This window comes from Anticarsia gemmatalis, chromosome 17, assembly GCF_050436995.1.
Source record: "Anticarsia gemmatalis isolate Benzon Research Colony breed Stoneville strain chromosome 17, ilAntGemm2 primary, whole genome shotgun sequence".
Classification (NCBI taxonomy): domain Eukaryota; kingdom Metazoa; phylum Arthropoda; class Insecta; order Lepidoptera; family Erebidae; genus Anticarsia; species Anticarsia gemmatalis.
Window position 1 is genome coordinate 9,548,134 of NC_134761.1, and position 23,914 is coordinate 9,572,047.

The window sequence follows — 23,914 nt, forward strand, 5'->3', positions numbered from 1 at the left end:
ATTCCACCGTCAAATGGCTGGATATTTTAAAACGTACTATGCAGATGTTGAACATTTACATAAGGAAAATGATTTCACATCGCGTCGAAAGGATTTCGTTCAATATGTTGGAGTTGAAAAAATGAAGCCCGTTTATAAGCAATTGAGTTTGAGGAGTACGATTTCTCTTGAGAAAAGTTTCTGTATTGGAATAGATTAAAATAATCTACGTGAATAATTCAGTTAATGATTTGGCGTATTGAAGAATGGTCGGCTTTCTGTCTGCCTACTAATTATAAAATATTCAAAATCTGTAAAATTAGCCCTACTTGATTTTGTATGACATTTTAAACCTGTATTATTACTGCGCAAGACACAGTTTTAGTAGACTTTTAAAGAATTTTTAATGGTGCGACATAATTATGTGTTACAAAATGATCTCCGATTTTCTCAGAAGTCATATATTTCTTAAAAACTCTTTGATAACCAGCCGTTTTTAGTACAAGTAAAGAAGTCAACGCCCTAAATAACGACGCAGACAGAAAAAAAGGAAATGGAAGTTACCTTCAAATGGGCAACGTAAAAGAAGCCATCAATCCAAAAATATAATCCCCATCAAATTCAATAGCAGAGTATAAATATATGTCGTAAAGCGAATTCTTAAGGGAAACACAATAGGTATTTAGACAAGACTCGCTTTAGCACAAGACAATATTCAGTAGGTATTCTTTTTAAGAGGTTTTCACACGCCGAGTTATATGAAACGTCTTTTTGTATTTTGAGCGACATTTCGTCAAATTGCTTCTATAGACATTAGCGTTTCTTTACATGTGTTTGAGTAAAAGCTTACTTATTTTGGAAGACAGGCAATGAAAATTACTACGCCTTTCATCTAAAACCATCTTATTGTAAATGACTAATGGGTACTAAGTGAAAGACAACTAACTGTATATGTCTTATTGAACTTTCAAATAACAATACAAAGTTGGATCAATTGTCATATCTACCTTTTGGAAAGAGCATTGCTCCCTAAAGCAAAAACAAAGAAGCATGAGCTCCTATTCTCAGTGAAATAGTGCGTAGAACTTTGAAATGCATCGTTGTGGTAAGTGAAACAAATGAATAATCAGCTGTCATTCAAACAGTCAACAGTACCTCGATTCTCTACCACTATCGACTACCGATAACCGGCTAGCTATCGACATTTTGACATTTAGAATGTACTGCCAAAAAGGTCTCTTCGACGCCCGTCAGGCGCTGATCAGATTTTCATACAAAATTTCTCCATGACAGTTCGGTTGTCGGTAGTTGATAGTAGTAGAGAATCGAGCTACTGTATCGGTGTGGCAAGTCTAACAAATGAATAATCAGCTGTCATTCAAACAGTCAACTGATCAGACGACCAGTCGCTCAAGAAATTCCACAATATGTAAACACACCTTAACCATATTTGAGTTAAATTCGAGGTATTTCGGCAAACAGACGCGCGTACGGGCAATAAATCTAAATGCGGGGAGAATATTTTTTGTGAAGGCTGAATTTTCGTGAAAATTGTAGCGCCTATTAGATAATACGCGGCATTGCTTTTGTCTGGATTTGCGGCAAATATTGAGGAAAGTTTGCTGAAGAGGCTTTAGACTTGAAAGATATACTTTTATTATTACGCCTGATGTACGTACAAGCTTACACCATTTCACTTACTTCCGTCAGACGTAAATGTCTTTCAGTAGCGCAATTCTCTACAGTCGGCACTGTCAAATATCGAAAGCTTGACATCTAAAATGCACTACTATAAAATTTCTTACGGAGCCCGCTAGAGTTACTAAACAGATTTTCGTGTAAAATTTCTCGATAGTTAGCCGGTTGTCGGTGGTCGATAGTAGTAGAGAATCGAGCCACTGTTTGTGTATTATTCGGCAGGCCTGTATGCTTATCACACATTTGGGTTGACAACTAGTTTACGTCAAATTGATGGTTACTATTCGTTACATTGCTGCCTTGATGTAACGTGTTAATCACTATAATTTAACGGAATAATACAATGTACAGCAGCGGCTTTCAAATGGTTGTCAACAGAGATACGTGACCCCCGTGTAAGTTCCCATCGATAGTGATAATATTTTCATTGCTATTTGTTTTTGGTGTTGTGGTAGAATTATTTTTCTTGTGTGGGTGTGTCAGGCAAAGACCTTTCAAACTAATTGCCTTAAGGACAGGCTGTTTATTTTTTGATTATCTGAAATTATTTTCACGCCTACAAAAACCCACGCTTGATAGATCCGGAAATATCTATTTTTGATAAAACTCTGGCTATATAATGTGATGCTCATAATTGATGACTGATGCCTTTGGTCCTTGCCAGCACTGCCTATGTATGTTTTATAATTGGGTATTAAAGAAACTTTCGAGTCCTAAGCAAGCGTTTTAAGAACATGTCTTATTCCGACTGCCTTCCGAATATCATCGTTCAATGTGAAATCTGAACAATTTTAAATGATGTCCTTCCAGGATTTGAAACGTGTGACAAGTTTCTGTTGTTTCTTAGAAAGAAAAAGGATTTGAGTTCCGCTATGCTTTTATTACATTGTCAAGAATTCAGTTCTAGGAACCGTTTTGCTTTAGCGACAACTGCAAGCATTTAGTTCTGAGAACTATAAAGCCGGGTCCAGACAGACAGTGCGAGCCGTCCATACGTAGAATTCACATTTCGTTACTCTCATCTGGACCCGGCTTAATATGTAGGTATGTTTGTCTCCATCAACTACAAATGAAAACTTGTAATTGGCCTCTATCAATTTATTTATCTATTGTATAATATTTAAGGTATAAGTATTCTTTAAGTAAATTACAGTATAAAAATAGCTGACCCGGCCGACCCACTCAGGGGTATGAAAAATAGATGTTGACCGATTTTCAGACCTACTATATATGTTCACAAAATTTTATGAGAATCGGTCAAGTCGTTTCGGAGGAGTTAGGTAAATAACATATATTATATACAAGATTAAAGTTTAAATGAAATCAATAGCAGTATGAGTGTTGAATGTAGTAAACATGAATGATATTGTCCGTTAAATCGTGTTAAACAACAAAACAAACACCAAAGTCCGATTTATTGACAACTCACGCCCAAAAAACATTGAAAACTGTGATTTATTATATTTTATTCTAACTTTGTTTCAGCTTTATGTTACTGTTACTTCTAGTCTGTGGACATTCTACAGCTGGGCAAAGGCATTTCATAGTTGGAAAAGACATTCCACTACTGGGAAAAGGCCTCTTCCCAAGACTGCTAAATGTATGGAATTTTGACGTTGTCAGAAGCAGAGGCTAGTATTAGGAGGTCTTGAATCCTTTAATAATGAGTCTAGCCAAGAAAATCGCTGACACGCCGACAATGTCGACGACTTTATGTCGGCGACTTCCTACTTCTTAAGAACCGTGTTGGCGACTTGTAGACTGCTAAATAACGCCTAAATATAAAGCTGGCGACATTCTAAGACGGGGTTGGTGACTTTTATGTATAGAGCAGCATCGCGATCCTCTACAGTCGGTAATGTCGAGTATCGAAAGTTTGACATTTAAAATGTACTACCAAAATAGTTCCCAAGATGCCCGTTATGGCGCTGATCGGATTTTCATAGAAAAAATCTCGATAGCTACCCGGTTGTCGATAGTGGTGGAGAATCGAATTATAGTAACAGAAGTATTAAAAAGACAAAATCTCATAATGAAATGTAAGCACAATCTGTTATAAATAAACCCTTGTATTGAGCACAAAGCTGAACATAGTTTACAAGTAACAAAGTGATGTCGGAGCCTACAAAACAATCAGGGCCTACGTGCTATGAATGTGTTGTGGCGGTGTAATGTACTGCAACGCTGTAGACATGGGACAGAAGTTTCAGTTCGTAGACTTTTATATTATTACTAGCTGACTCGGCAAACGTTGTTTTACCATGTAAATAAAAAAAAATATATTGTCACTTAAGGGTATGAAAAATAGATGTTTCATGTCATAGTTTTCGTTGCCATACTCCTCCGAAACGGCTTGACCGATTCTCATGAAATTTTGTGAGCATATTGAGTAGGTCTGAGAATCGGCCAACATCTATTTTTCAGACCCCATTTTTTTTATTAATATGGCGTCACGTACGTGCTCGATACATTTCATATAAAGGTAAGAGATTTTGGAGAAGGATGCTTCACTAACGCTCAAGTTTTATAGAATCGGTTTGTTCTCGTTAGACTTTCATGAGTGCATTGTGGAACTAGTAAACTTCATCACGAGGTCAAACAAGTTCTTTTTCAAAACATTGTTTATTCTTTCCCATATTAAGCGCAATCGAGGTCTCTTTTCCATACATTTCTTCGCGTCCTCAAACAGTAGTATCTACTTCACCTACTGCAACGTTACTGTGCTATATCACGTAACTTACGACGTCAGTATGACGCGATAGCTCCGTGTTGTTGCGGCGGCGCTTGACGCAAACCTTGTTACTAACAACCTTATTAACATGTTCTATTACGTTACGTACATGTTACATTTCATAGGTGAAGACGAAGATGAAGAATTTTGGAGCAAGACGACGATATTTTTAAAGAAAAGCTTATTAATATAAAAAAGCATAATGAGTAAAACAGGATTATTTTCTCACTTACGTTACTTAATTTTAGCGTAGATTTTTACGTTCCGGCAATTCAGAGGATGACGGTGAAATAATAGGTGTAAAGTTAGATAAACTGCATACTAATTTGAAAGAACGGAATCTATTTAAACAGTCGAAAGTATTCTGGGGTGAGGGTTTCACTCTTTCATATTGAAAAAAAGATCCAATCTCAAAATTTTCTGACAAAATATTTTGCAAAAAAATTTTCCTATTTTAAATTCAAGTCATTGTCCTCCATGCAAAAGTCTCGCATTCAGCCAAGTATAAAGTTTCGATCGATGGATATTCTTAGACAAAATGATAGCTCGCTTTATGCATAAGTTAATACGCTGACTTGGACTAACAGGGACTTGGTATTTACAACTATTGATTTAATAATTGTTGAACAGAACAAAGTGCATTTTCAAAGAGAAACGAATAGGAAACACACGTCCTTAAATAATTAAAAAGGACTTAACAGTGGTGAGGGCAAATTTCTATTGAATATCGCTATCTATGGCTGCCGTCGTGGCGCAGTGTTTCAGGTCGCCACACCGCTACCATAGCGTCGGAAGGTCGTGGGTTCGATTACCACACGGAACAATTATTTGTGCGATCCACAAATAGAGAATGTGTAGAGTTGTGTTACGAGTAGGCTACGTCAATGCTTTTACCATTGGAGTTTAGCTGTTTCTTCTGCCCTAGTTATAAGTTGGTTTCTGCTGGTTATTTTAAAAGCTTTGTCGATAGCTAGAATACTAGATAAATTACTGCCATAAACGATAATATATAAAAAAAAATAAAGATTCAGCTTATTCTGTATTTTGTGCGGTGCGGAAAAAATAATGTAAAACCTCAGACGAAAATAATACAATCGAGCTCAACTTTTGTAATATTCATCAACAGTCGCAGCTTATCAAAAATCCTTTCAATTTTCGATAAAGAATACACTCTGATGACGCAATTACAACGCTCAACGCACACTGGTTTTCATCAGTTGAAAATTCATAAAAAAAGCGCAATAAAAAATTCAGAAAACACATACCTACTGACTGATTGCGATTCCCGCTCATGACCACCATTTTATATTCCTACCATACCGAATAAAATTTATAGAAATCGCAGCGTAATCCAGTGCCGAAAATTTTAATTAACGCCCAAATTAAACCTACCCTTGTCGTCAGTGTTAAATAAAAAAATTATCGAGACCAAATTGGATCACCCTTTGTTATATTTCACACTCCGCTACACCCGATTTGGAGAGCGTCGAAAATGCTCGCGCGAAATCAATTAAGATCGGCGCGAAAACCGTTTTAAAATCACATCTTTGTACGCTTTTTGCCGGCGAATTTTAATATTACTGCAACAGCCGGAGCGTTTACTATTGGAAATATTCACGAACGCCGTTGTTACGGATGAGCGTTGTGTGGATTAGATCCGCCGGTTTTGCGAGAATGTGCGCGGAATTTTGTGTTTTTATTTGTTTCAATACGGAGTGGGTTATCCGTAAACCAATTGATAGATGAGCAGTGATAGATGGGCTTGTCGTCGCGTTGCGGGTTTTTACTAAATATCGTCACATTTTTGCTTTTTATGTAATATTTTTCCGTGTTATATTCCCTCAAGTGGGCACTTTGCGGCTATTAAATTCGATAATCGGACCTGTAGAAATTGGATATTATATTTATTTTCAAGAAGATGATAGATTCTTTTTATTTTTCAGAATCACAGTTGGTATTTTCCTTTTAACAGCAATAACTACATATAATTTATTACACTATCTATTTTAGAACAGTGCGGAAACATCATAAATATAAACAATAATATCATAAAAAGTTGTTTAATTTGATTGTATTTCATATGAAATTGTATGGATTACAAACATTTTATTAAATATGGCGGCCGACATACTTATCTTTTATTCTCCGAAATTGGCAAAGGCATCGCAACATTCTGCCCGGAATTGTAAATACACAAAGAGATCATTAGTTTTTAATAACGCCGGCTTCCAGAGAGTATATTTGTTTTTTTTCTTTTATTTTTGTAAGATGTAAACCTTTTTAAATATTGGATAAATTCGGTAAGCGCCTTAAGGGTATTTTGATGTCCTTTAAGCATGTTATTATTATGTTTTCGTTGTATTTTTATATGGATTTGTAACTAATAGGCTGTTATTCTAAAAGTGGTGAGATTAAAGGGTTTGTAGAACAAATATCTATTTCTATTTTAATAGTATTTTTTATAGCGAGAGACAATTCAGTAACTCAATTTTACTATCGATACCTACTAAGTATCGAAAGTTTACCATTTAAAAAGTACATAGCAATTATGGGAGTTGACTAGCTTTTTAGACAACATTTGCCAGAGTAGTAGTAAATCGCGATAAAAAAGATTCATATTTCAAAAAAAATAATGTTTCAGAACGTACCATCAAATGTCTCAGAACAACAAAACACTATGGTAGTTTTAAATATAACATACGAGGTCCTAACTACCTAGGTCTAACTGGGTCACTACTAACAAAGAAAACCTTTGACTGTTTGTCTGCCTTTTAGAAAACACTCCAGCTAACTGTTAGTCGACACCTGGATACAATACGTGACATATCCTTTAAAAAATCACAATGAAAAAAACCAAAAGCCACGCAACTATCTCTGACTTCCATATAGCCTTTAATTAAAACCTATCATAATAACTTGGATCTTATTGAAAAGGGCGATTTTTATACACCCCTGTCTTGCACCTTCGGGTATAACAGTCGTGACGTTACGTAATGTATATCCTATAATTCCTTATATTATAAATCACACACACTACAAATTCCAATTTTCCCGTTCCCAATTTACATAAAATTACATCACTAGCGTATATTATAAGAAACAAAGCCGTATTCCCGTGGCAGCACAGCACTAGTTCCCGTTAGAAACACAATTACCATTCACGAAAGTGCTTTTGTTAAATTTAATTTTGCCACAAAACTATTTTGTGAATCGTTTACGTATATGTAAGCCGCCGCCATTAGGAACTTGTGAAATAATATTTAATTTTATTAATGTTGTTTCACTGTTAAACGTTATTGCTATTGTTTCCTTGAGGTGTTATTTTGTATGTTTGTTAATCTAGAATAATGGAAGGGAGTGGAAATTCTCTATAAAAATCGACTATCGACAAACAGCGAGCTATAAAAAAACTGATCAGCGCCTCTAGCGGGCGCCGTAGCAATTATTTTGTAGTACATTTTAAATGTCAATCTCTTTATACTCAGTAGTAGTTGACTATTAGAGAATCGCGATACAGTTCAAGCGTGGCGTAGTGCCTAGTAAATATTAAAGAGACTAAGACTTCCTAACTTTTATTGGTCGATGTTTCAGGACAAATCTCGTATTATAGACATGTCTTGTGAGATGTAGAGCTTAACAAACATGCAAACAACGGGTACAAAGTACGCACAGAAATAACAAAAACAGATCACAAGAAAAAATGTTCAGGGCGGGAATTGATACCGAGACCCGCGAGGTGACTAGATTAACAACTGAGCCACAGACGACATTTAAACACTCAATTTCAAAATTAAATTATATTCATTTTCACGATTTAAAACGCTAAAGACATTCCATGAAACCAATATAGACAGAAATTCTATTAAACTCAAGACTTAAATCTCTTCAAGAAAACCTCGTTTCAATTCTAAATCCACCTACTTTCATCTCACTAGCGTTCACCCAAACAATTTGCTAACTAATATCCTAAAAGAAAAACATAAGATATAGGAACAGCCATAAGTTAGAAGAACCATTATTATGACAAATGTTAGCAGGATGGGACCATTACAGAAATGGTTAGGGAAAAATATATTTTGTTTAACGTAAAAGGACGTATTAATTCTATAAGGATATTAGTTTTGTATGAGAGTTTTTTATGGCTTTGTTTAATGAACGTGTGTACACAAACGCTATAGGGCGTAAGCCAACACACTTTTCACTTAACGAAGTTACGTGGGTGTTAAAAAACAGTGAATAGTGCTAAGTCATAAAAATTACCTATTACCTAAATTATTTTATCATATTATATTATACTAAAATTAACGTTATCATTCATGCTACCTTCGTCAATTCGGTTCTTCAATACGATTGCGTTAGCCAAAATAGCATCTTAGGATACAAACCAAGTTAACAATGATCACCTGCTTTAATATGAAACAAGGAAATCCTTATGTGAGATGACCACCATGGTAGACTTTATCATTTCGGAGATCCGTGTCCACCAGAAGGACAACTCGTCAAAACTTGCGTATTTCGATAATAAACAATTTTCCGTATATTTTTCTACACATTACGGTTGCCAAGGTAACCAATGATAGTCGTTAAAGGTCAATAACCTAACATCTTCACTGCTCTCATTTTAATGTCGTTATCCTTTTCAATACAAAGATTACTCGGTTGCTAGGGAAATGCTTAATATTCATTTGTCAGAGTTCTTTACAAAACTGATTTTATTTGACTGATAAGTTGAACGTTCTCTTTACGATGTTTTATTAGATTACGAAGTATATTGACTATATATTAAATTGCTGTTCTGTTGTACAATAATGTTGAATTACATTTTTTATGTGATTCTGAATTGGGACTGTTTACTGTCAGTATTTAATGACATTTTGACAATACGTTTACTTAAAGTGTATTCTTGTCAACAGTGATGGTAGTTTTTTAAGCAATAGTGTTAAGGCTCTATCGCTTTAAATTGGAACCTAAAGTTTATGTTTATGTGCCTTCTTCTTAGTGCGATCTGATTACAATGTCTCGGGTTAGATTCAGGTGTTTTTTTCTAAATTTTATTAAAATATAAGCAGTAACTCTTAGGCGATAGGTAGATCCCTTTATTAAATGGATCTAAAGTTGAAAATAGCGGGACGTAAAGTCCTGAGTAGAGATGGAGCAAAGTGAAATTTAAAACATTTTGTTTTTTTTGACCCAATTTCTATTTTTTCCACTGCTAGGCAATGGTCTACCCCCAAACGATTGGGCAAACTTTTAAGTATAAAACTGAACATCACCTCACACTTAAGCTATAGTTTTAAACAGTACAGGTGCGTCATAACTCGGCAATAACTACAAAGTTGGACGATAACAGTAACTCACCTGACACTCATATGTGCCGTTGTCGCGTTTCTGTACGAACTTGATTTGTAGCGTCCAGTCTTCTGAACCTTCGCCGTGCAACACCTGCAACATATTACATCCAATTATTATAAAATATAGCTTTTATTTGAGGAGTTTTATTTAAAAAAAATGTTTCGATACTAAAAAAAGATAGTGTAATGTCGGACACAGGGATGTTAATTGTCGCTCTGCCTAATTTCATCTGAATCGACGGCAGTCACTGTACTCATGTGAAATTTAATGATAAGTATAGATTAGATGACTGTTTACGAAATTCAATTCATTAAGTATCTAGAAATTTTGCGTCGCAAACAAACAAACAAACAAACAAACAGAAAAATTTATACTTTCATAAAGAAAAGTAAAGCCAACCTTTCATACGAATATGAGAACAGTTTTAAACATAAAAGTATTCAACTTTTCTTACAAACAGCTAACAAAATTTAGATCTTTATCCTACACGACCTGACCTTCAATAAAAGCTAGGTACTAAAAATGTAAAAAAATACCTTCGAATAAAAACAAATTACTTGTGAAAACGTGAAGCTAACCCGTTTATGGAAATATTTTCAACAAACACCGAACAAACGTAACTTAAGTGTTACGTCAGCAAAAACCCGAATACTGGCGAAGTGACTTCGGCTGTAGAATTCTAGACTGTCACTCGATCGGGCTGACTCGACAGAAATCGGAAAGGCCAATGACGAAAGGCTGTCGAAACAAAGTAATGGGTAATTCGAGTTTTTTTTCCCCAAAAATGAGTTTTTATGCCGACGTTGATATGAAACTAGCTGACCCGCGCAACTTCGCTTGCGTCACAAAATTTTCCCCGTTTTTGTAACATTTTGCTCTGGTACTCTGCTCCTATTGGTCGTAGCGTAATGATATATAGCCTAAAGCCTTCCTCGATAAATGTACTATCCAACACTGAAAAAATTTTTCAAATCGGACCAGTAGTTCCCGAGATTAGCGCGTTCAAACAAACAAACAAACAAACTCTTCAGCTTTATAATATTAGTATAGATATGCGTCAGCGGTTTTTTGCGAAGTTCTGTTTATGATATTTAGGGTTCCGTGAAGCTGCTTGTTATTCCGATCAGGGTTTAAGACTGAAGGGCTTGGAACGTATTTTGACTCAAAGGTGAAAGAGGATTTTTGGATGATCTCTCGCTTCACGCGGCTTTTAGGTGTCGAGGTGGAATACATTGTATGTCTTAGAATGTACATTGTATGTTTCCGTTAAATAATATAAAATTATATTTATACCAATACAATTTTCGATTGTAACTGCAGCATTTGGACAATTCCATAAGTAATGTTCTTTTAATCAACATAAATTAATTTTGAGAAACTTCTATTACTAAGATAGATTAACAATTATTCGACTTTTAAGTTCAAATCTTTAATAAACCTCATTTTCATAACCTAAATATCTCAATTTTCTTCTGTCATAAAATTTTCTAAGCAATCTAGCATACGCTTTCATAACACAAACTTGAGTCATACAAAAAGAGATGCAAAATGTAGTAGAGATTGTTATGTAAAACATATGTCACATGCGATAAGACATGACAACGATTAAATTATGTTATTTTTTAAACTAATTTCGATAAAAACTACAATCCTCAAGTTCAGTATTCAAAATATATTTAGTACCCACATTGCTACAATGGATTTATTTTACAATATAAGACTCATTTCTTCATCTTTTAAGTGTAATTATTCAGTATAATTAATTTCCATAACCTAAATATTTCAATTTTCTTCTGTCATAAAATTCTCTAAGCAATCTAGCATACACAATTCATAACGCAAACTTGAGTCAAACAAAAAGAGATGCAAACTTCAGAGATTGTTATGTAAAACATAATATATGTCACATGCGATAAGACATGACAACGATTTGGCCGCGTCGTATTCTCATTTCGACCATGTCCGAGGAAATTGCATGCTGCGTTTATTACACCAGCTTATTGTAAAGAAACAGACATAGTGGGAGATTCGTTTGTGAAGCGGATAAGTTTCTCTATATTACTTTTCTTGAGTTTGAATGTGTTTGTTTGAAAAATGCTGTAATGTTATATTTATTTCTAATTAATCAAAATTATACCACTATTTGAAACTGAACAGCAAATAATACTATACGTATAAGTAATCTTAACTGTCAAAGGTTTAGGTAATTATTTTTCAGGTTAGGCCAGCACCCTAGATCTGAAAACGTAGATATTATGTTCAGTATGTTCACGAATGATGGTTTATCTAAGAGCTTTTTGATTACCTGAATCATTTGCAATAAATGGACACAGGCTAATGATGATGATGATGATGATGATGATTTTAATTACTAACTTCGAATAATAAATATCTTTTTAACTGAATGATACAAATTCAAACTTTATCTTTCTTTCAGTCCTATTGATAGGGAGTTGTCCATCTTAGTGTTAAAGTTGGTAAAGACACTCTAAATACCTTAGACAAGGCTGTAAACGCTTTGTCATAAGCGCTTTGAAATTATTTGTAAGTGATTTAAAACACGTATTCATTACACCACAAATCGCTACAATTTTGCTATTCGAGTATAACATAACCTTAACAAAGCCTTACATTCGGACGAACGTATATCTATGAAAGTTGACGCGTATAAATTGTACAGTAACCGAGTTAAAACAACAGTAGACGGATAAAACAAACGTAGCGAATTTAATGTTTTTTTGAGGCATTCCCTGTGTCTATGTTGAAACAAGCAAAATTCGTTAGTGGTTGGAATAAAACTATTTATTTGAAGTTCGAGCTCCAGGTCTGTTGATGTTGCGATTTGTTTTTGTATCCATGTATTTTGTTTAATTTAGAAAGGTTTTTTTGATATATTTGTTTTATTTTATATAGAAAATAAATACAAAAACTGCGGGCAATAATTTCTGTTTTTACAAATAATTTTAAATATACAGCCATTTAAAATCTACAGCTCGGCTATAGCATTTATAGCTTATCCTTAGATGTAAGCTATCGGTCTGCTAAATCTCATCAGAATCGGTTCAGTACTTCAGCTGCGAGAGTTTAACACACAGACACACTTAACTCTGCAATCATAATATTGTATAACGATTGTGAAAGTATTTTAATTAGTAAGTGTTTTCGCTTTACTCCAGCGACTTAAAACACCATAACATCAAGCAGAATAATCTCCAAGCGTTAATAGGAGTTAATTTCATTAAAGCGCATCCGGTCCATTGCGATCTGCAATGAGGCTTAGCTATTCTAAAATAATTACAGCATCCGGTGCCTCGAAAATTTCAATGATGGCTGAATTGTTCGTAATTCGGACACATTTGTGCCCAAAATTGGGCCGGAGTGTGGTCTGGATCACATATTCGTTAGTATTTGAGGGCGTTAATTTTGCGGCTGACCAAATTCGGAACAATTTAGTGGCTATTGACAATGGTACTGTGACGGTACTGTGCCCCAGGCGGCGTATTATCCTACAATTAGAATATATATAAAAGTAGCCTGTTTTATTTTGATGGTAATGGCTTTAATTTTATTTGATGTGGTTTGTGAATTGAGAGCCGTAGTGGTTTAAATGGAGACTGAGCATTTGAACGAGGAAATCGTAGGTTCTATGTTAATTTAATAAAAATCTAGTTTTTTTTTAAAATTTCGAACTGTTATTTAAAGTCAGTCTTCTTCTTATCGTATGGTTAGTGGTCAACCTAGTGTCAAAGTTGTTGAAACCGCCCGAAGGCCTTTGTCATGGCTTAACGACTGTTATCTTAATTGACAACAACCGGGACTGACTTTTAGACGCCCAGTTCAAATACCACTATGAAGTCACCCATCTATGGAATGACCACGCCAACGTTTGTTTAACCCACAGATAGTTTACCGAACGGTGGGCACAACTGGCTATGGGCGCCTTGTTATATAAAACCAAATATACAGCATAGGTTTTACAATTAAACCAAGCTGTACCGACCAACATAATGTTGAATCAGCTGATAAAGACAATGATGAGCTGACAGAACCTCCTCATTTTCATCGGTTGAGAACACCCGACTCTATGACGTCACTAGACATAACTACAAACACGATATATCTCTTTCACGTGCTCACTCGAACAAGTTTCAACTCAAGGTTGTTGGTAACTCGTGTGCTTGCAGATAAGGGAGTCTACAATACCCTTCCTACAGATGACTGTACTTGATACATAGCTAAAGCATGTCTGGAAGCTGTGTTGTATAGAATATGCTTATATTTTACCTTAGACTTTACTTTTATAAGAACTAGATGCCCGTCTCGACTATTACGTTATTTTTCTATGCCCCTATTAAGCCTTTTGTATGTCCAGTTGTAATTATAACCAACTCAGACCGGCTCTTAGAATGTCACCTCAATCGATGAAGCAGTTTTTGAGTTCTTGCGAGACTACATCCACTAAGAACAAGTATCATGCACAGTTGAATAAGTTACGTCTCAAGGCTGTTGGTAACTCGTGTGCTTGCAGATAACAGTCTACAATACCCTTCCTACAGATGACTGCAGCTACTTGATACATAGCTAAAGTATGGCTAGTGGCTGTGTTGTATAGAATGTTTGTTGCGCTCACCGGTCGGTAAACGATTTGTGAGTTAAGCAACCCTTGGCGCGGTCATTCCATAGATGGGTGACCGCATAGTGGTATTTGAGCTGGGCGTCTCCGTGCTTCGGAAGGCACGTAAAACGTCGGTCCCGGTTGTTGTCTACTAAGATAACAGCCATTACGCCATATCAAAGGCCTCTCGGGCGGCTTGCAAATCTTTGACTCCAGGTTGACCACTAACCATACGACAAACAAACAACAACAATTAAGGTACATCGTTGACAGATCATTTCATCGGTAAACCCTATAATAAATATGAAATAAAATTGACAGCAGACATCATTGTGTAACCAATACATTCACTAAACTAACCAAACGATCCCATATAATATTAAATGTTTGAACTTTAATACCAAATAACGAAATAAACGGTTGTATTAATAGTTTTATTTGTTCACAAATAAACATTTGTTAGTTTTGCGGTGAAAATATCGTATTCAATTCAATAAATATGGGAACATTCATATTAAATTATCGGCATAAAGTTGTTTCGACATGATTTTGACAATTATTGTTGTGCATACTTAATAAATAATTAAATACGTCTGTGCAATTATGTGGTACGGTTTTGTAATTAAACTGCTGAATTTATTCAGATGAAATTTGGCTGAGAGACTAATTATATTCCGTAAAGGGATATGTAGCGGTATTAAAAATATTTATCATGATATAAGATGCCCTTCTAAAATAGTGATAGAGTTCTACCTTCGGTGAGATATGAACACGGTCGAGGCAAGTAAAGTATTATCAGAGAGTGAGTAATAAAATCCTAGGCTGTAGACATTTTTTGCCATACTTGAGCTATGAAATGTTAAACTGTTAGGTATCTTTACTCACCTGAAATCTTTCATCATTGGTGTATGTGAATTTCCCAGAACTCAGGATATGCCAGTCTCTTTTTCTGATCCATGACACTTGCTGCAAATGGAAAAAAGTACTTGTATATTTCTTATACCACTATGTGTAGAATTCATATGTACGACTTAAATATTAAGTTAGGAATGAGTTACATCTACAGTATCTCTGATTTTTATCGTTGACAGCATTTTAATATTTACAACGACCACAAAGTGAAAATTATTAAGTATAATTATGTGAATTGACCAACTAAGTGAATTACGTATAAGTATTTCTTTCTGTTTAACCTAATAGAATAAACAAAAAAAAGTTATTTAATGCCGAGTTATACTCTCAAAAATATGCTAGTTTAAGGTAATTCTGGTATTTAATATAGTAGTTTTAGCATTAAATTACTCTATTTTACATCGCCAAACACATTTTCCCTTTTAAAGCCACTATCAGTACTTTAGTCTTCTCGTACAATTTACTTCTAATTCAATATTCAGCCGCAGTGTGGTGTATATTGGTGGTGAAAGTTAGTGAAATTACCTCAGACGCGACTTTAGGCATCAAAGTCGAAGTGACTTGCGAACTACTAATCAGATTAATCACTACAAAGATCAAGTTTACCACTTTAGTGATTTTCACGTTATCTATATTCTGAAGCTGTAGCTGTTTTAGTTGAATAAAAGGCTTTATAGGCTTAAGATCGCGTAGGCCTGTTTTATAAGTTTTTTCAATTTTGTTTGTCGTAATTTTCTCGTTTTCTAAAATATTATAAAAAACTAGTGAAAGTTAGTGAATAGTTTTTAATGTGAGGTACCCACTAGTTGCTATTGAAAATACAATGTAATAATACATTAAATACAGCATAAATAATGAACAAAAATAGTCTAAATATTAATAAAACAAAAAATCTTAGGTTCACTCTTGTATGATAATAATTAATAGGCTTTTAGCTTTTAGATAGCGAATAGGAAAAAATAATTCAATAAAAAATATGAATAAGTATTCTCAATTTCTTAGAGCTGCGAAACCCTAGTCTGAACGGTCGATCGCTTCTTTTTATGCAAAATTTTTATTGGTATCCTCAATAATTATTTTTATGTAGTACAGTTTGTTTTTATGTGCAACTAATTCAGAGCCGAAACGACCTTAGCTGCCGAGGGTTTTCCTCCCTTAATTAGAGTGCTTGTGAAAACATTTTTCCTTTGAAAAGTTGCATGAAAAATTATGCAATATATATTTTAAGATTATTTTTGACAAATATTATGTAGAGTAATATTTTTTAATAAATAAGTTTTCTGGTTAAATTAATTATTTCTCTTATTATTACTAATTATATATAGATAAGATAGATAGACTATTACTAATTATTTTAAAGAAAAATATGATGACTATGTCTTATTCTTTTGCATTGACTAAAGTGACGGGTTATAGTAAGTATACTATGTTCATGACTTCATTTATTTTGATCTCACAAAATGATTTGTTATTTTAAACTAGCTGACCCGCGCAACTTTGCTTGCGTCACATAAATTTTCCCCGTTTTTGTAACATTTTTCATTGGTACTCTGCTCCTATTGGTCATAGCGTGAAGATATATAGCCTTAAGCCTTCCTCGATAAATTGACTATCCAACACTGAAATATTTTTTTAAATCGGACTAGTAGTTCCTGAGATTAGCGCGTTCAAACAAACAAACAAACTCTTCAGCTTTATAATATTAGTAGAGATAAAAGAATGATCGACATGTTTATAGTAAATTTCACGTCTACACTCATAATTTATTGTGATATTTACAAAATACAAAATGCATGGCTTACTCTTCTCTTCCATTATCTAAATTCACATTACCTTTAGTTCTTTGTAAACTCTAAATCCATTTATCATAGTTTTACAAACAAGATTTAGTGCTTTGTAAAAACTCTATAAATCTTATTATAGTTCAAATACCTGAGCGTAAAGAATTTGTTAAAAATAATGAGTACTGAGAAAAATAAATGTATTTTAAATAGCTACTGTCAATTTACATGATAGATAATTTAAATAGCATCTCAACTTAGCATGTTATTAGATTTCTAATTTAGTTTTTCATAATTTTCATGTTTATATGTTATATTTTCATATGAACAGCACATAATTAGTTTTACAACGTCTATCGAAAAGTTATTAAGTATATAAATTTCGTTAGTCATTATTTTATAATTAATTAACTATCCTTCTGTATACAAAATTTTATTATACCTAAAACTACAAACTTTGTTAAAAATGGACACAAAATATTTTACTTTACATTAATACACTTCGCGTTAGAAAAATGGAATATCCCTTTGAATAATCCGGAGACGCGCTTTTTTAAACTGCTCTTCATACGTAAGAAACGATGTACATTTAAACAATATAAATGTGTACTTACGCCTCTTTCACTCAAGTGGCCGACGAGACAGTGTAGATACGCGGTGCCGCCTAGCTGTGCGGTGATGTTGCTCACTGTGTTGTTGGCTGTCACATCAGCAGCCGGCTGCACTCCTCCCCGCCAGCCGCGAGCTCTTGATGTGCCATGATGTCCTGGTGGAAGAAACAAGAAGACTTATAATAGGGCTTTCACTCTTAGTAGAGAAGTAGGGAGGAGTGTAAGAGAGAGAGAAGTAGGGAAAGTAGAGAAGTAAATACAAACAAGGGAAAAGTTGTTTTCAAGATGTTTTGCTGTAAGTTCTATAGTATGATTAAGTAATCTGATATGAGAATGAAGAATTGCGTTAAATATTAGGTACGTGGACAAAAGTAAATATTTTCATTAGGAAAAGCTTGGTGCGACTGTCAATTTTCTTCAAAAATATTGTAATTTTATTTGGAGTTTTGTACATATTTAAATATTTACAACAGTTTTATTGCAATTAGGTATGTTTGGTCAATGGCGCATACTGTATTCACTAAACAAATATGTTTCAAAAATATAAATTAGTTAGTTCGTAAAATTTCACATTTTTACTTCTATTTATTTCGGATTTTCTGCCAAGCAGCAATCGTTACAGCCAAAAGCTAGATTTCGATAAAACAATATTTACACCAGACTACTATTATTTCATTCAACATAACTAATCGATAGACAAACAAAAGCCTGTAAACGATCTGTATTATGCAGTGCATGTCTCTTGATTTACTTCTATTTAGTTCATTCAATTTATACAACTAATTGAATCCATTGAATATATTTACTGACAAACGTTCAATATTTGCTTCATACAACGACCTCTAACGCTAAGTCTGAAATGCAATTATAAATTCGTTTATTTGTAAATCGTCTGTATAGAATAGAGAAAACTAAGACTGATTGATCGGTTTGTATTGTTTATTTTATGTAAATGAAAGGGTTTAGTCTCTCTAATTTACGCAAAAAATATTTTACGCAGTTCTAAAAGGATTATAATATTTAAAGTGTAAGTCAGGTATGATGTAGTGTATCGGAGTCCGATGGATGAGGGCGACACAGGACCGGTCCTATTGGTGCTCGATGGGGGAGGCCTTTGTCCAGCAGTGGACGATTCCCGGCTGAGATGAGATGATGAAGTCAGGTATAAGGTTGTTTTTGAGTAAATAATGGCTTTCAGAGGTGGCAATGTTGCCTTATATATTCCAAACTACACTAAGACGGAAACGCTTAGACATATACTTAAGATGGTTTGATTTCATTATATTGCTAGATAATGCCAAGGCTATATAGATTGATCATGGCCCGCCCTCTTTCAATGGACAGTAATAAATGCAGAACAATAATATTAGATATTTTTAAAACAAATTCTACCCACACTTAGCGGCGGGAAAAAGCATGACGTCTGATATAAATATTATATTAATATTATCCTCTTGGTTTGACATTGAGCTAGCAAATTATTCAATTTTCTCTCTTCGGTTATCGATGCTCCTCAATCAGATTAACGCGAAAATTATGATAATGAGATAATGGAGACCGTTGAGAACAATTTATTGACTTCTGTAATTAATTCAATAAGCATTATTCTAATTAAGTTTGAGATAATGGCCTTTTAGATAATACTGTCACGCACTTTACAGAATCAGCCTACTTGAATCAAGTAACTTGATATAAGTACCCGAAAATAACGCAATTTTGAGAAGGAAAAAGTAGATTTGTACCTATTATTCCCCAGTCCAATGACTAGCGTAACGTGTTGATCACTATAATCTAAGGGAGAAAACAAGGTACAGCATAGTGGTTTTCAAATAGTTGTCAACTGAAATACGTGATAGCCCCCCCAGTATTTGGTATTATTATATTCTTCTTGAGACTATTATAATATATTGGTGGTATATGCTCGCGTCAATACGTAGCTATATATATAGGTAAGACATAATAAAAATAGGTTACTCCTTATAGTTTCCTAATCCTCCCATATAATAGTTGCAAGAACAATGGACAACATATTTATTGAATACATTATAGTAAATTTCATGAGTATATTTCGTACACAGCCTCCTAGAACGTTTATTCTGATTAATAAAGTAAGTGGACAGTATCAGTATGTTAAGAGATATCAAATTAACTCACAGTTTGATAACCGATGCACATTAATTCACTGTATATAACGCATCTCCACTGTCTAATTGGCATGCGGCCAAATGATTGACTGAGTTATTGACCAGGTAATGTTGAGCCAATCAATTATATAGAACATCGCCTGGCAGGAGATTATTATGAGCTTTCAACTTAAGCTAGATTGAAATTGGGACACAATGAATGTTTAAGTAAATGTACTCATATAATAAATGGGTTTAGGATGTATGGATGTAAGTATGTTTGTCACTCTTTCAAAATAAGATGAATTAGACAGAACTAAAAGATGTTGATGTAAATTGGCATTCAAAGAGTTAATAATCTTACTCATCCTACTCCTGTTAGGATGGATTTATGTTTGCGACTCTTTCATTTTCATGAAATTTGTTACGCGTATAGTTTATATATAACCTTTTATCTAAGGAAGGGGCTCTAAGGAAATTTTATCCACGCGGACGAAGTCACAGGTCGCAGAAGCTAGTCTACATTAGTTACTTCATTTTAAATTTTTTACGTTTCTTCATTTTACCCGGGAAATAGATAAACGATTTCTATTCTCAGTAGTTATGTGCTTAGGCTTCAAAAAATCTTAGCCTGATTGTGGCAATATTTTAAAACATGACTACAAAAACTTGTACAAAATTATTTTAGCTCCAAAAACCCATTCATAAGGAACCCGGTCAAAATCTAAATAGTTGATGGTTTCCACAATATTAATCCTGTTTCTGCATTCGAAGGCACGTAAAACCATTTTTCTTTCGTCATAAAAACAGGCGATATTGGGAGAGTACCCGCAAATATCCTGACAAATAATCTTGATATAAAATATCGTTATTCCATCGGAGTGAGGAGGATAGATGAACTGTTTATGGGAGAAAGGCTATTATGTGTTTGATAAGACTGAAGGTAAGGCTTACAGGCGTTTACTGTAGCTTTACTTCAGTTTTGTAAATGGACTAGTAATATGAATTAGACTATTAGCAGGCGCGTAGAGACAGTTACTCGAAAAAACATTTTTTTATGACGAGGGAATTGTTACAAGTCTAAAACGGTTTGATGACAAATATGCAATGATAGGATCGCCGTTCTATAATCGCAAACTTAGTTTTTGCATTTAATCTTCTCATGTTGTCGAAAAACTGTTAAGAGTCATTCTATACAATATAAATATGATTTGTAAATTCACAGTTAGTGAAATGTCTCGTGACTTGATGTTCTTTGAGTAAAGACGAAGTTTTTTGATGCTTATCTTCTTAACTTTGCATTGAAATTAAAAATGGCAGATACAGTGGAGGAAAAAGTTAAAAATGATAGACTCACGTATGTCTCCTGTGGAGGATGTAAAGAGTGGAAGCATGCAGAACACGGCCGCTGCAAGCTGTATGCCCATACCGCCACTCAGTCGCCATTTCATCTGAAACAAACAAATATATTGTAAGAATTGATAGCAAATATATTAAGAACATAAAGCTAAAATCGAGGGAATTTTTCTATAGATTTAGGTAGACAGAAAACAATCTTGATCATAAGGGTAGGCACAGATAAACGATTTCTTACTTTTTTACACGAGTAAATGACGGAAACATTGACATTATATTATTGATTGATTATAATTAAATTAAAAAAACAACAATATTCAAATTTTTGTTATTATTATTTTACAAAGAAGCAAGTATTATACCATGTAGGTATTTAGCTAAGTACATATCCGAAAGTCAGAACACAACTCAGTTTGGTCAGCAAAAATTCAGTTGCTTTTTACGATACTAAATAAAACTACTTAGTAATACTCATCAAAAATATATTACACGAACTTTATCTGCACTTGTTTCATCTATTACCTGACTCTGAGTGGGTGGATATCCTTGTTTGTTGAGGATTACGAACTATCAACGTTGAAGCATCAGCTATCCAATCAGCGATCAGATCTGTCTAGTCTAAGAGCTGAAGTAACGTGACTTTGTGATAAGAATGTTAGTAAATGTTAGTGAATATGTTTCTGAATTATTTTTAGAACCTATTGATCACTTTGTTAAGTCAATACAATGCTTGAGTAATTATGGCGTTATTAGTTACTTTCAATTTTTCTTATTTATAATGCAGTAGATAAATCAGTGAGATCAGTAGGTAATCTAATAAAGAAAGTAGGATTTTTCGTATTATAACTATTGTACTGTTCAAATTGCATCCTTCTCGAAAATGTATAAGAGAGATTTAAGAATTTTGTTTATTTTTATTACGAGTAAAAAAACTCCTTATTAAGTAACAACCAAAAGTTGATGAACGGACTAGCAAATCCGATTGACTTTGTAGTAAAAATATTTGTAAAACCGGAAAAGACAGAATAAATTAAAATTTCAAAGGCTTGCTCTTTTACTATACCTACGCTAAGAAAAGCACCGGTATCCCTTAGGCGATGTCTTTTACTAAGTCGAAAATCGGTTGCTGCCCCATTTATTGTTGCCAATCAGTTACTAAATACAGGGATGTAGTGAAAATAGCTAAATAAAAAATGGAAAGATGGTTCTAGAATAAAAACGAGACAATGATTTGAATGTAGCGTATAGATTAAGCTTAGCGCAAAGACGTTAGTTCGATCACACAAAAAACAATACGAAATGTTTTTGCGATCCAGTATTATTTGTGTCTATGTCCGACGTTAGTATGTTTCCTATGATAAGAGCCGTTCCCAAATATAGCAGAACGTGGTATGGGCAACACTTTTCGTTAATACAATATCATTTAACGTACAAATTCTACGAATCACTAACAATATACTCGTACCTTCTGCTACAAAACTTTACTGTAAATCAACATTCCCACAAAATACCGAGAACAAATCAAATGCTACGCAGCTCTACGTTTGCTACGGCGACTCTACGAATCGATTCGTACTGTTTGGTTTAGATCACTCCCTAGAATTTACTTGCTACAAACCTCTTCGAATGTGCTAGTATGTGCTACGAATTTGTTGCTACGTAACTAGAAAGCGACACGTATTTTAGCTGCTTTCAGGCACAAGTTATAGCTATATATTATACCTATGATTGATTGAGAATTGTGTTTCTAATTTAAGAAGAATTTAGACGTCAAATAATAGCGACCCATACATTAAAACGGTTTTGAGCAATATAAAGATATTTTCGTTGTACTAGTATTGTATTAGAGTGCATATTTAAAGTGTAGATAGTATAAATTGTGATAATAAGCTCACAAATTTATTGAATCTTAGCTATATTTAATAAGATTTACATTCAAAAATGTTCTCTTAATAACTTTAACAATCTCCTCCATCTATTTTCGTCACCCATAATTATGGTAAATACTATCCATCTGTCCAATTCCCACTAAGATAGCCTTAAATAATCTTGTTTTCATCAAATTACATTTTGATTGAACGGCCATTTTGTTCGTAAAATTACAAATTACTTAGGTCTAAAGGACAGAAGGACAGATTCGAGACAAAGCCTTAAGGAGATAGGATTTGTCAACTTATCCGATTGTCGAACGTTTGATTGATTAAGTGCCGGTACGATTGGGATTTCTTCCCTTTTTTTCTTGTTTTTCACTGGCTACGGTATGAGCAAATTGGGTATTACGGACCCCTGGTTGCCAGTTATTTATTGTCTAAATTAAGTTAATGAATTTTGGGGAACGAGTTTCATAAATGGGTTTGGATGTAGTGAGTATTGGTACCTACATCCGTAAAAAGTAACTATCAACTTATGACTACAAGTAAATTTAAAATGAAAAAAATATCTTGTTTTATACTTTACTGGTATATTTTTTATGTTTTAATTAAATAATTGACACGCAATATAAATTATTTAATGCTTTGCAAACGAATGCCAAATAATAAAACATTTCATACACAATCATTTTGTCAATTTTTTATTCCCAATTCTAGAAGTACGCATAAAGCTAACCCCGAACAAAAAACAAAAAACCCAAATTTAATTTCAACTCCAATCTGTATGTAATTCAACAAAATTCACGGTGCAAAAAGTTTAAAACATGTTTCAAGTCAACGGCCAAGTCCGTCCCTGTGTTGTACTATCGCGAACAAATCACAACT

At 33.9% G+C, this 23,914-nt stretch overlaps 1 protein-coding gene across 2 annotated transcripts in view; it reads right to left on the reverse strand.

Annotated features, from left to right (window-relative positions):
- LOC142980068 (zwei Ig domain protein zig-8-like) overlaps positions 1 to 23,914 on the reverse strand; it is a 505,717-nt gene that overhangs the window by 7,645 nt on the left and 474,158 nt on the right. For both annotated transcript variants that reach the window (XM_076125351.1, XM_076125350.1), the window contains 4 exons: positions 21,160 to 21,253; positions 17,683 to 17,834; positions 15,261 to 15,341; positions 9,767 to 9,850 (listed from right to left, as the gene is read on the reverse strand). In XM_076125351.1, coding sequence (XP_075981466.1) covers positions 9,767 to 9,850; positions 15,261 to 15,341; positions 17,683 to 17,834; positions 21,160 to 21,253 — 411 coding nt within the window. The remainder of the gene's footprint in view (positions 1 to 9,766; positions 9,851 to 15,260; positions 15,342 to 17,682; positions 17,835 to 21,159; positions 21,254 to 23,914) is intronic.